Source organism: Sardina pilchardus, chromosome 8 (assembly GCF_963854185.1).
Source record: "Sardina pilchardus chromosome 8, fSarPil1.1, whole genome shotgun sequence".
Lineage (NCBI taxonomy): Eukaryota > Metazoa > Chordata > Actinopteri > Clupeiformes > Clupeidae > Sardina > Sardina pilchardus.
The window spans coordinates 34,271,977-34,285,621 of NC_085001.1; the positions used below are offsets into that span (position 1 = coordinate 34,271,977).

A 13,645-nucleotide genomic window follows, 5' to 3' on the forward strand; every position below is an offset into this window, starting at 1 on the left:
ATTCATTCACAAAGAAAATTGATGTCATTAAAGGTTGAATATTTTCTCATTGTTTCATTTAAGGCATTAAGATCAATTTCCAAAAGATGATTTTATATTTTACTTTGAGCATGTTTTCCAATACTTTTGGAGGGCATTATATAGGCTGTATATACGTTTATAAATAAATTGCAAGCGTTGTTCTTCTTGTTCCTTACGCGTCTCAGACTTCCAGATGTAAACAAGGAGCGATCGCCTCCTGCACAAACTGCAAGGTTGCAATAGCGGATAGGGACACTGGGGGCGGGAGAAAATATTACTATTTTCGATAAAACTGGTCAGTCAAGCAAAACAACGATTTCTAAGCGATTTTATGACTATGAAAAAGTTGCATAGGGTCTCTTTAAGAAAGCCGAGACCCTGTAGTGTCTGGGGAAATAATCAGAACCATTGTGTGAAGTACAGAGGCTAGAATATGAAGGGTTTTTTTTCCTACCGGTTTACATCTATGAACTGACCACATTTCAGCCCTCTACTTGTCACTAAACACAGCTAAGCCCTAGCACCAGGTCTTGTGAAGCTCTATGTAAAAGTAAATCAATATAGATAAGCAGTTATACACAATTATTTGTAAAGACAAGTTCATGGGTTTTACTCAATGCTTAATGGAGACTCCCCATAACTTTTGGTTGCCCAAAATGCATACTGACAATAAAAGAGCCCCTTGGGTAGAAGCGTAATCCTAAACTAAACATGACGCATGGACCAACTTCGATTTTTTTATTGGACATTGTGAAAAAAAGAGAGTTGTCCTTCAGTTCAGAGGGTGGCAATAATGCACATACCTTGCTTGCCATGTAAGTAGAAAAAAAAGGTGCTCAGGAACGCCCCTCAAGACGCATTAAGTAATGTTTGGCTGTAGCCGCCTGTCCACCAACATGTACGCACATGAGAGCCTGTGCCCAACACAGACTTTCGTGCACGGAGCTGGTTCTAAATGCTCCATGCCATACTTGAAAATGGCAAATGCTAACATGCCGAATGTAATCTGCACGCTCTTGATTCCCTGGTTGCAGCGCTGTCGTCATCTGTTTAGCTCGCCTCTGGCCCGCCTATATCAGATACACCAATGTGATTGGTTACCCCCGATGCAAGGGGCAAAAGTAACATGCATCATTACTCATTGCCAGAGTCTCTTGCACACACAATTCAAATTGTGCTCTCGCAAGAACTCTGGATTTCCAGGGCAACCAGGAAGCGTTGTATTGTAAAGCACTAAAATTGGACCATGTTATGAGTGTGGTTGTGCAAACAGTAAATATTTAAGTGCCCAGAATGGGTGCGGGGTGGCCTTTATGTTGGACATTACACAGCACCTGAATAATCTTAAGAAAATATTGCAAGGCCACAGAAAAGTTGTCACTCAGTTTTACAATTTTACAGTTTTATGCATTCAAGTCGACACAAGGATTTCCCATGTCTCACAGCTATGCGTGCGATCGGATATAATGTTGATTTGGATCAATAGATGGATAAATAAACACTTTATTGATCCCCAAGGGGAAATTCAAGGAATTTACAAACAATAAAAAGACAAGCGCTGTTGGGTCCGAGTGGGTCCTGTGCCCCCTGCTCTCCTCGGGCCCTTGGCCGCCCGGGGGCCACCTGGGTCCGCTCTGCATGACACACCTCGCATTTTAATGCATCACATGCTAGATGTTCACAATTCCAACCCTCACCCACAAGAACACATCCAGAGTAAGGCCAGGTGAGGTGCACCGTAGAGGGCCTGAAGAGGCCCAATGTGGGCGCACGACACCTGTTTTATTGCACCACATTCTAGACAACAGTACACACCACAAAGCCAGGATGAGGAAGATGCACGAGAGGAACCTGTAATAAGATTCCCCATTTGCACCAAACCTCTTTTAAAGGGATAGTTTGGGGTTTAAGACACGAAGTTATATGGGTTAACTGTCAGCAACGTTGTGCATCAGCACTGACTTACCCCCCGACAGCGTCCTGTGAGCCGGGATCCAGCCGGTTTTTGATCGTTTTTGATGCTGAAGAAAGTAGTCCGGCAAGTTTCTGGGGTCACGAAAGTAAAGTGTTTTTCTTCTCAAAACCATATGCGTTGAAAAGAGTGATATATTTGCACCACAAAAACGTTGTCCAGCTGTCAGTAGCGCGCAGTGATAGGAATCGAGAAAAATAGTGCCAAGATAACGAGGTTTGAATTTTTCCTGGACAACGTTTTTGTGGTGCAAATATATCACTCTTTTGAACACGTATGGTTTTGAGAAGAAAAACACTTTACTTTTGTGACCCCAGAAACTTGCCGGACTACTTTCTTCAGCATCAAAAACCGGCTGGATCTCGGCTCACAGGACGCTGTCGGGGGGTAAGTAATTGCTGATGCACAACGTTGCTGACAGGGAACCCATATAACTTCGTGTCTTAAAACCCGAACTATCCCTTTAATGCATTTAGACAATTGTAGGCACACATAGGAACAGTGAGGTGTGTCTGGTCGGATCCGGTTGCCCTGGGTGTGCCATCGTCTGGGGGGGTGGTGGGCATGGGGCCTTATGTGGGTCAGGGATGACGTGCCCTCTGGCATCTCCTCCCCCTGTCCTCGGATGCCATGTATATTTTCTGTATAATCGTTATGTATCCACATTAAGGTTGGTGAATATTTTGAAAAAAAAAAAAAAAAGTATCCACTCAACTGTATAAAAATAGACCAGTTGTTTATGAGAGTGAAATGCATTTTATTTCAATTCCATTGACCTCTCTGTGAACACGTGTAATAATTTAATATTATTGACCCCGAGGGAAATTTTAGGCATCCAGTAGCTTAGACAACCATAACACAATAAACACACAAATAGGCAATATAAAAATAACACATAAGTGTCTCACAGAAATGTAAAAATGTAAAGAGTTAAAAATGTGTGAAGTGATTAGAAAGGTCTGGACTGATGCAATGGCCACGATAAGGTGCTGTGGTAGAGTGTGCAATGGTGGTAGTGCTGGTGGTAACCCTTTTAACTGCATAAACAAACAGCGGCATTTCTGCTGGCACAGAATTTTTACCATTGCTGGCGCCACTGTTGTGTGATGCGGGAGACTGAGCACCCATTCGTACGTATGCGATATGCAGAGAGTTATCCACGTTTAAAGACAAATGTGTATAGTATAGGAAAAATTTGGAGAGGAGTTTCTTGATGGTTACCTTCTTGTCAGAGGTGTTAAGTTTCAATCTGTCACAAATTTTGAATGAGGTACAGAGGTACCTCGTTGGATGTTTTGTTTAGTAAACAATATGCTCATTCCTCTGATCATCTGCCTCTTAAGGCATGTCTTGAGGGTGTGTCTATGTCATGAAAGCATTAAATGTTTTTGGTGTGCCAGTTCTCATTTTGGCCAGATGCACCATCAGATCGGGCCTGCCAGATCAAAGAAAGCTTGAGCTGAGGGTAGCCAAATTTGGAGAGAAACATTTTTAGAATCAACGTTTTTAGAGCATCATGCAAAGATGGTTAGTCTGTTTCATTGTGTTGAATTTAGACATTTCAACTAGGAACCCAACAGATTGAAACTGTCTGAGCTGTAGAATAGGCTAGGACTTTTCATGTTCCCATTATCTGCCATTTAAATCTGGGGAACATGGGACAATTTCAGCCCTCTTTTAATGCCCATAGTCCAAGAGCATTAGCTCAAAATAGAGTCAACCCCTGAACAAATTAGTAACAAGCTGAATTTTTCAGGATATGTGCAGAATACCTTTAGGAATAACATACTAAAAGTCCCGGTGAATCCCTCTTGTGCTCTCTGAGATATTCAAGATGGCGTCCAAAATGGCCGCTATTTGGAGATTTTTCCGTATCTCAGGCTTAAAACCTATACAAATGCAATTAAAAGGTCAAAATATAGTTTTTTTAGGGCAAGTAAGTCAATTTCATCATTAGTTTATTGAATGGAGACATTTCATAATAATACAGTTACAAGTATTGGAACACATGCTAAAGTTGACTGTGAGCCTATAAAATCGTCTTTTGGAAAATGATCTTAATGCCTTAAATGGAAAAAATGAGGAAATATCCAACCTTTAAGGACATCAATTTTGTTTGTGAATAAGTATATATCATAATGGTTTTTATTTCAGTTAGCCTATTAGCTGGTTTCATTCTCATTGAGCTCAATGCAATTCAAACCAGCTAATAGGCTAACTGAAATAAAACCATGCCAATCTCTTGGTATGGTGAAGGGTATGTGATGATGTGGGGTTATTTTAATTCCAAAGGCCAAGGGGTCTTTAATAGTGTCCTGGATGGATCCATGTATTTAAAATAAATAAATGAATAAAAAATCGTCCTGCCTCTATGTGAATTTTAACTCATATGCGTTCCAATACTTATGACCCCTGTATTTTAAGGAAAACGTTTATTTATTTACGATACATTATTCATTCAGAAATATATTTCCTCATTTTTTCATTTAAGGCATTAAGATCAATTTTCAAAAGATGATGTCAACTTTAGCATGTGTTCCAATACTTATGGTCGGAGGGGACTGTACATCACTTCAGTCATCATCCTCATCATCAGAAACTGGTGTTGATTCTTCAGTTTCTTCATCATCTAGTAAAGATGACAGAGTTGGCCTTCCTTTGCATTCAACTTGCACATAATCCGTGCATAACTCCTTACAGGTTAGGTTTCACAGCGACACGTCATTGCATCAATATGCAATGACAACTACAAGTAAGTTCTTAGGTATATCATTTTAAGTTACTTTTCATTTATTATTTATTTTTACTCATAGTAAGGTAATTCTTCAACTACGGGACGTTTTGAAGACTTTTTTTCAGAAAATTCAACATCTTTCAATTGATTTTTTTTTTCATAGTTCAATTACCTGCTCTATCTAGAAACATGCCCTAATAGTGGTCATGCTGATTTTACTTAAATAATATATGTTTTTGCCATTTAATTCCAAATGTTTACCTGTCATTTCCATCATACAACAAACATATAACATCTACTGTTCCAAATGTATTTTATTAAATATTATACACATATCTGCCCAAATATTAAATTGATTAATTTTCCAGAAATGCATGATGTATTATTTTTATATGATTATCTTGATATGTACTGTGATGGTCATTTCCGCCACACACAAGTCATTTCCAAGTGTGGTGGAGATGACACAATGACAATACATAGCCAAATTTAATATTTAAAAGCATCACAATTTAAAAAAAATTTCCTTACCATATGTTATGTAATTATGTTTTCGTCTGCTATATTTGTTTAGTGCTATGAAGCAAATAAACTGTGTTTTAGCGTGGGCAATGTCATTTCCACCTCAACCAAAAAGTGGTGGAAATGACTGTGACGGAAATTACATTTTGCCCCTTTTCATCTAAAATCTCATGATATCTAGCCTTTTGATGCAGGTTGTTAGACTTAGCATTAGATATACAAAAAACCCACACAATATGGCCTTGAGCTTTTCCAGCTGCTTTTGACATTCACATGAAATATGAGCCGAGTGGAAATGACGCCAATAAAAATATTTTCATTTCCACTCATCTTTACCTGGATCTTTCTTCCTTGTATTAATATCTATGGAAGTCACCCTTTGTCCATCCATAAAACCCTAACATGCAAACCTAAAATCATGATCTCAAGATTCTATTTTGTGCAGTGTGGTGGAAATGACAAATATGAAAAATATAAGAAAATGTGAATAAATATTGCAATATATAATATGTATGATTGAAATAGACTGTATTTCATAATTTGGACTTGAATTCTACATTATTTCACGATTTGATTTAGAATTAAGAGAGGTTGAATACCCAAAGTCTGGCCTTGGGACAGGGGGAAAACAGTAAAAATGATGCATAAAAGAGCTCATATTACTTAAAATAAGAATAATTGAGCCATGGTTATTTTTTTATAAGTTGCTCTTAGGGTGAAGTAAGTTTGACAAAAAGAAAAAAGAACAAATGTTTTTTAGGGTTTTTTTTTTTTATTTCATCCTGGGACATGAAAAGTCCCGTAGTTGAAGAATTACCCACCATAGACTGATTACCCACTAATATATTCCAACTTTTATTTTGAAGGACTATCGAATGCTCAGCTTTACGCCATTTCCTCCCCTCGATGGCTCAACCTGAACACCTATAACGTGCTGAAGACAATGATTTTAGACACATTTAAGACAGGCTTGCGACTTATTCCGTTTCATTTGAGATGTATCAATTATCAACACAATGCATTGGTGACTTCTGGATCAGGCAAATTGGTGCAGAGTTCCAACTTAACGTTGTCAACTCCTTTTTGCAGTCACGTGAAATATGTTCACAATAAAAAGGTAAGATTCTATCCTAACAACTTACCCATTAGACGAAGGTCACCCAACATTTGTTTTTCTTCCTTTTGCATACAGTTTGCAACATAGCATACTATACCTTGTCTGTGGACATCGTTATTTGCTGGATAAACAAATAGCGTGCGTGCAACAGAGGAAAAGTTGGTGTTGCTTTAATCCCTTATCTAGCTAGGTTTTGTGAAATACCCCTCAGAGGTGGTAAAATTTAAACATTTAAAAATACAGTTACATCTTTTCAGGTTCCATGGACACCTACATGGCAGCCAGTTATGAAGACTCAGCCTTCCTTGGTGACTATGTTTACTTCTTATAATATACCTGCATAGTGTGTAGCATTGTAGTAGAGCTCAGATTATTGTACACAATGCAAATTTCTTTTGACTCAGGCTTCACAATGAAAGGAACATGGATGCCATGCAAACAACCAATTACTTTTTATGGGATGAGGTTGCTTTTGTTCTACATGATCCTCAACAAAGATTTTGAAAGCAGGGGCATTGTAGGCAGATCTTTGGTTGCAAGCAAACTCTCAATAGAGTACCAAAGTGTGACATACCATGGCTATGACCGTTCTCAAACTGTCTGTTGAGAAGCTAGCCTACAGCGTTCCCCTCTGTTGGCATATTTGGCAGGTGGGTGAGTCTACAGTAGCGAGCTTCCTCCTCTGGAACTAGTTCTAGATGAGGTACCGGCCCAGCACCAGCACCGGGGCGTTCCAAATGGGCTAACTGCCCACCAGCACCGGGGCGGTCAAAATGGGGTAAACGAGCTGTGCTGTAGCCCGTTTAATTGCCTCATGTGCACGCCACTGGAGGAGACCGGATGAAGAGACCTAGTCTGCATTAGCAGAGTCATGCCTTAAACTCCTCAATCAGACTGCTTAATGACAGCTGCAACTTTGATGTTGTGCCTGTTAAGTCTCACTAAATCTGTCCTTTGTGACTTCAGACTGTTTTAAATAATCCGTTGGGTAGTATTTCCCATCTTTGCTGAGCAAGGGATTTTTTTTGTGGAAAAAGAATGAAAGGCCTGGCCCATATAGGCGCGTCTCAAACACAAGCAGAATAAGCAAATAAAAGTAAATAAAAGTTTGGGATGATATAGGAGACATTTTATTTGCGGCTGAGTCTTGTAAGGAGAAGTTATTGACTGAGCAGACTGGTCCTGATTCTGAATGTCATAAGCAGGAAAGAGATGATAGTTTGATTCATTAGCCAAGGGGATGTAAGTTAGGTCAACAATTGAAAAGTCTTGTCAAATGTTATTAATGCAGTATATGAAAAGATAGCTGAAGTGTAAGATAAGCAAGTAAGTTAAGCATGATGTTCAACATAGATCTGCATATTTGAACTACCATATTGCCATACAGTATGCATGGTAGGGGTGCAACGGATCGAAAAAGTCACGGTTCGGATCGTTCCTCGGATCAAGAGTCACGGATCGGATCATTTTTCGGATCATCAAAAAAAAAAAAAAAAAAAGACAAGACAAGACAAATAAACATAGTTTTGTCTTTGACGGGATGTTGTAACGTGGCTCAAGCACTTTCAGCATGTGTTTAAAGTAGGCTAGTGTTGTCACGATACCAAAATTATTGTTTCGATACCAATACTAAGTCAAGAATGACTTTTTCGATGTTTTTTTACAATTTTAGTTGATTTGGTGTTTAATCACCATATTGAATATTGTGTGATCATTCACACCAGTGGCCATCCAAGATTCTGCTTGACCCTCCACACACAATCTGCATAATTACTAGTAGCTACAAATGTTTAGTCATTTGTGTAGGCCTACTGATTTAGCTATCATTAATGTGGTGTGGAGGAGTGCGCATAGGAGGTGTGTGTAATTGAGTCCCTGTCGCTTTAAGAAATACGTGAGGGTAATTAGGCTTCAGTCTCACGGTTTTATTCTTGAGAAAATAAGTTGGATATAGTGCATGATGACAAGGATATTTTATAAGATAAAATACATGTTAATAAAACTAAAAAGTCGAAGAAAATCTTTCTGGGATCATAAAAGAGATGAGTGTCTTGCAATGCTCCTTTATGATTTTAGTGAGCACAAGCTATCTCCAGATGTACAAGTTAGCCAATGTTGCGTAGCTTATTGCTGACATTGAACCCAACAGTAGGCTAAGCCTAAAATACCTAAATATCATAGCATAGGTAGGTGCGCAACAAACTTGAGATGTAAGTGCATGCACAAACGAACTTGATATTAGGCTATTATTGTGTTGCTGCTATGCAGCCACATCAGCACTTAAACTAGCGGCCATGCTGGTTATGGCATGACCGCTAATAACGTGTGTGAGAGCAGAAAAGACGCGCAGGCAGGCTAGGGGAGCAGAGGAGGGAGGGACTAGAAGCATGCCTTGTGGACACGCATGTTACTTCAAAAGAACACACGGACATTATTATTAATAATTATTATAAATCAATCCGCGGATCATGTGTGTGCCGAACCGAAGATACTGATCCGAACGGATCACGGATTAATGATGATCCGTTGCACCCCTAAAGCATGGGAAAAGTTCATGTTGCAACAACACAACAAAGAAAGGCATCAATGTTGAGAAGAGATGTTACTGTCATTGGCACTGAGCCCTGGATGCTAATACTTTCACCAGCAGTTTACCTTGAATGCTTGATGAATATGATATGAGGTGATATTTATATAATTAAATAATACACTTTGTGTAACCAGTTTGCTATTGCTGGAAAAAAATATTTGTTTTTCTTTTAGGCAATGGAAGTACATGGTGAAGTCGTGGGCAAATTGGAGAGACTTGCTCTGGTGGACTTCGGTAATCAGGAGGGCATAGATTGTTTGGAGAAAGCCATACAATTTGCTGATCAGCTTCACATTGTGAATTCATTGGCTGTGGAACCATTGGACTCTGTACTACATGACAGGTAAGCTTGGAATCCACCATTCTCTGATATTGTCTGCACAGTATACTGATACCAAGGCATCATGATGCCCTCCCTCAAAGAATAGGACAGGGGAGACAGGAAACAAGTGGGAGACAGAGACAGGGGCAATTCTCGCCCGATTTCTGACGTTAGGGTGATAGCACTCTGGCGCCAGGCCTGTTTTCCGGCGTCAGGCCCAAAAGCCACAACCGACATCTGACGCTCATCCACTCGTCACTTTGTGTCAGAAATTAACGGAGGATAAACTCGCCCTTACACATCTGTCTGTCTCGAGGCAGCATACAAGCTATGTTATTACACATGACATCTCAACAGAATTTAAAAGAAATCTGTCTGACAAGCTTACCGTAAGAATAACATGTTTTCACGCAACATTGATGAGGCCATCGACAAAAGCATGGATAAAATTCTACTTGTACTTGTCCGATTTTATGACGAGGATGCAGGCAGTGTGAAAACACAGCACCTTGCCAGCAAAAAGGTCAATGTGGCAACTCGGCAGCACTGATGCTTCAACTAAAAGTCACTAATATTCTTCCGGAGAGTTACATAACGTTTTTTTGCACTGTGGCTTTTCAAAAATATATAGTAAAAAAATGGTGCATATTTTCCAGAAAAAAATATTTTCCCTTATTCATTCATATCAATGGGAAAAAAATCAGACACCTTTGATTTTAAAGAGACCCTATGCAACTTTTTCATAGTCATAAAATCGCATAGAAATCGTTGTTTTGCTTGACTGACCAGTTTTATCGAAAACAGTAATATTTCCTCCCGCCCCCAGTGTCCCTATCCGCTATTGCAACCTTGCAGTTTGTTCAGGAGACGATCATTCCCTGTTTACATCTGGAAGGCTGAGACGCATAAAGAACAAGAAGAACCACGCTTGCAATTTATATATTTATATATAGTCTATGTATAAATATACACGCTAAAGCTGTCGGGGAAGCTCTGCAGAGAAATATGCAAGCATAAAACGAGCGAAAATGAAAAAGGAAACCGAAACTTAAGTTGAAATCGACCATACCTGCATAGTTTCTCTTTAAGTCTATTTAGGCCTAAAATAAATTCCCCGAGCACATGTCAAAAATGTACCTTTGACCTTTATTTTGGGGTACCGTCATTTATAGTGTTGGGGAGGTTACTTTATAAATGTAATGTGTTACAGTTACAAGTTACCCTGTTTAAAAAGTAATAGTAGTGTAACCATTTGAATTACTTTTTCTGAGTAACGTAACTAATTACTTTTTGATTACTTTTCTGATTTTTTAATGATATATATAGTCCCCAAATCATAGTCCCCAAATCATGGAAAAGTCATGGAAAAGTCATGGAAATTCTCTGGTGGAAATGTGTATGAACCCTGGACAACACAATATATTGTTTTATATTTTTGACTCTTCTGTAATAATTTGATTCTTCCTCATGCCTCATTTCAGAATCATGACCCTTTCACAATCATTTCATCTGACTTTAAATGCAGGTTATTTTGGAAAACCGTAATAGTAACATATATTGCTACAATATATATCTATATTGACACAGACACACATACACATTTTATGAAGACCTATACACCAGACCATGTAAGCAGAACATTAGTGAATAGATTAGTCTTTCCAGTGTTAAGAAGCATAAGCTTTCTAGCTTCCTAACCTGAAGTATGTGTGGTTTCTCAACAGATCTATGCACCTGCGGAATGACATTGTTACTGAGGGAAAACGTGCAGAGGAGCTGCTCCAGCTTTCTAAACATGTAATTGATGAGTACTTTGTAGCTCCACCAGGTGAGTAAAAGTATTGTTTTAACACTGCTAGGAACTAGCTCCTTTGTTTCAAAAGCAGCAAGGTGCATGTCAGAGGAAATGGAAGATGATTTTGTTTATGTTTATGGTGTTTATTTAGCCAATTCATTTTCCGTATTGATGTGCAAGAAAAATATCAGTAGTTAACGTTATAACAACTATAAAAGGACCATTTTTACCATTTGAGTCATCAATGAGGTTGAAGTTCACATGGGACGAAATATAGTGTAAGAACACCAAATTAACATGTGGCTGTTGTATCTATAGGCCTATGTAAATAATTTTGTGCCCATGGAATGTGGTGGTAATTGCAACAAGTTTTGTTATGATTTGACCTTTATTGAGATGATGATGGTAACTGGTGATAACTGAGTCATTGTTGGCCACGCCCTGACAGTTTATTGATGTCTTTTACTATACTTCATTCCATTTCTTTGGTTACTCTTAAGGGCACTTGATCCATTTTAGTTCCCTATAATCACTGCTTGGGGTTTATGTAGGTGTTTTTTTGTTCTCATTCTTCCTCATTCTTGTTTTTTATACCTTAATCAAATAATTCAAAACGTTTGGGTTATTGACTCGTTTTGACAGATTTGGTCACATTTGGATCAGGAACAGATGATATTGTGTATAATGATGAGATGTTATCACATTTAACACAGGTAACATCCCACTTCAAAGAAAATGAAGAGAGAGCAGCAGATCTTGAGCATTCTAAATGAATAGCTTAACTGGTAAGACTATGACCAGATAATCAAATATTTTTTTATTTGTCACATATACAGTACATACATAACATAGTACAACATGTAGTCACTTCCTAACTCTAGTGGTGGTGGTGGTAGATGCGGCAGTATGATGTAGTGCATCACTATTTATTATTTATTAATGAAAAAAATAAATGAATGTGAATGACTGAAAATGTTAATGTGCTTGTGATAAGAACAGGTACTTATAGCCAATGGAATTTCCCTACAGTTTTCCTTATATCAGGGTGTCCTGGGAGCACAAACTGACAGGAATGTGCCATTGTGCTCTGCGTCAGAACCCAGCGTCATCATGACATTCAAGATGCCCATGAGTTTGCTATGAAGTGGTGATATAGATATATGATATAGCTTCCTAATTCTTATTCCTAAATGTTCCTTTAGTATATATCAAGTCGTAAATCGCAGATGAAATGCACTGAAACTGAACTTAAATGCATAAATTGACTATCAATACTGTGATGTAATGATTATAAATATGTGAAGCTTATTTTATGTAACTACGTAGTTCCTACGATTTCCTTAAAAGTTGATGGCACAGTATGTTGTTGCTGTGTGCAGTTCATCAGTTAACCATGCATACAGTATGTGTGACACAACTAGTAAAAATATTTGATGTTGCAAATCCTGAACTAACTACAAAATACAAACTACAAAAACGATTCATCCCCTTTATTGCGAAGACATTTTGTTGAAGAAAAAATGCAGCATTCAGCAAAAGAGTTTCATAACCATTAGATTAGCTGTTTTAGCAATGTTCAATGATTATAATTCTCTGTAATTAACTTCCCTATCACAACAGGTATTGGGAAACCATTGTACAACATTACTCTGTTACATGTTATTATTTGTATTTGTTTGCAACCTTGGGTGTCATGAAAGTCATATTTAAATAAAATGTATTATTCCAGCCATTTGTGATAAAACTACTGACATGTTACATTCATTTGTATGTATTGTTTTTATTCAGCCTATGAGATAGAAGGAAAGAAGAACTAATACCTTTGTGCCCCCCCCCCCCCCGTTCCTAAAAGGGAAATTCAAGATACACTGCCACTTAACCATCCAACCCCTACATACATCCACTGTTACCAACACCGCCCCCCTTTTTTTTAACTGTCCCACCACCACTCCACCCAAGACATCACACATGCCTGCCCTTATTCCCTTGCCCCTCACACACACACACACACACACACACACACACACACACACACACACACACACACACACTTACATGCTTCCTCTACTAGCATTACCCCAGGCAGTTGGGTTGGCCCCTTGGATCTGCCCAAGGTTTCTTCCTGGACAAGGGAGTTTTTCCTTACCCCTGTTGCTCCTGGGTGTCCCTTGATGCTCCCCAACCCCTCTTTTTTTAATAGTATCTAATTATTTATTTTCTTTTTCATTTATTTCTGTAGTTGAATGGACACTTGAGCACAAGGAATTTCAATACTTATAAATGCTTATTTATGAGTACATGACTTTGAACATTTAGGTCCAATAGATCAGATAAGGTAGTGTTTTAAATTGCCGCAACCCACTTGTAGGTCCTGATTCACCAGTTAAAGCCTACCTTACACTGACATGATTTGGGTACTTGAAATGTTGTAATCTTTTGAGTAAAGCTTGAATGAGGGGCATTAGTTAAAAGATACAATCTTTCAAGAATCTTTCCCACATCTTGTCAAAGTCTGTCAGTGTAAGGTAGGCTTAAGAAACACGTGTTCTAAGGAACATAACGCAACAAACTT

General features: G+C 38.5%; 1 protein-coding gene across 1 annotated transcript; it reads left to right on the forward strand.

Moving 5' to 3' along the window:
- Nucleotides 1-6,136: 6,136 nt before the first annotated feature.
- gatc (glutamyl-tRNA amidotransferase subunit C) lies at nt 6,137-12,801 on the forward strand. The gene is made up of 6 exons (XM_062543736.1): nt 6,137-6,366; nt 6,624-6,674; nt 9,130-9,299; nt 11,003-11,106; nt 11,787-11,858; nt 12,103-12,801. The coding sequence occupies exons 1-5, from the start codon at nt 6,193-6,195 to the stop codon at nt 11,810-11,812; spliced, it is 525 nt and encodes a 174-aa protein (XP_062399720.1). The 5' UTR covers nt 6,137-6,192; the 3' UTR covers nt 11,813-11,858; nt 12,103-12,801.
- Nucleotides 12,802-13,645: the final 844 nt, after the last annotated feature.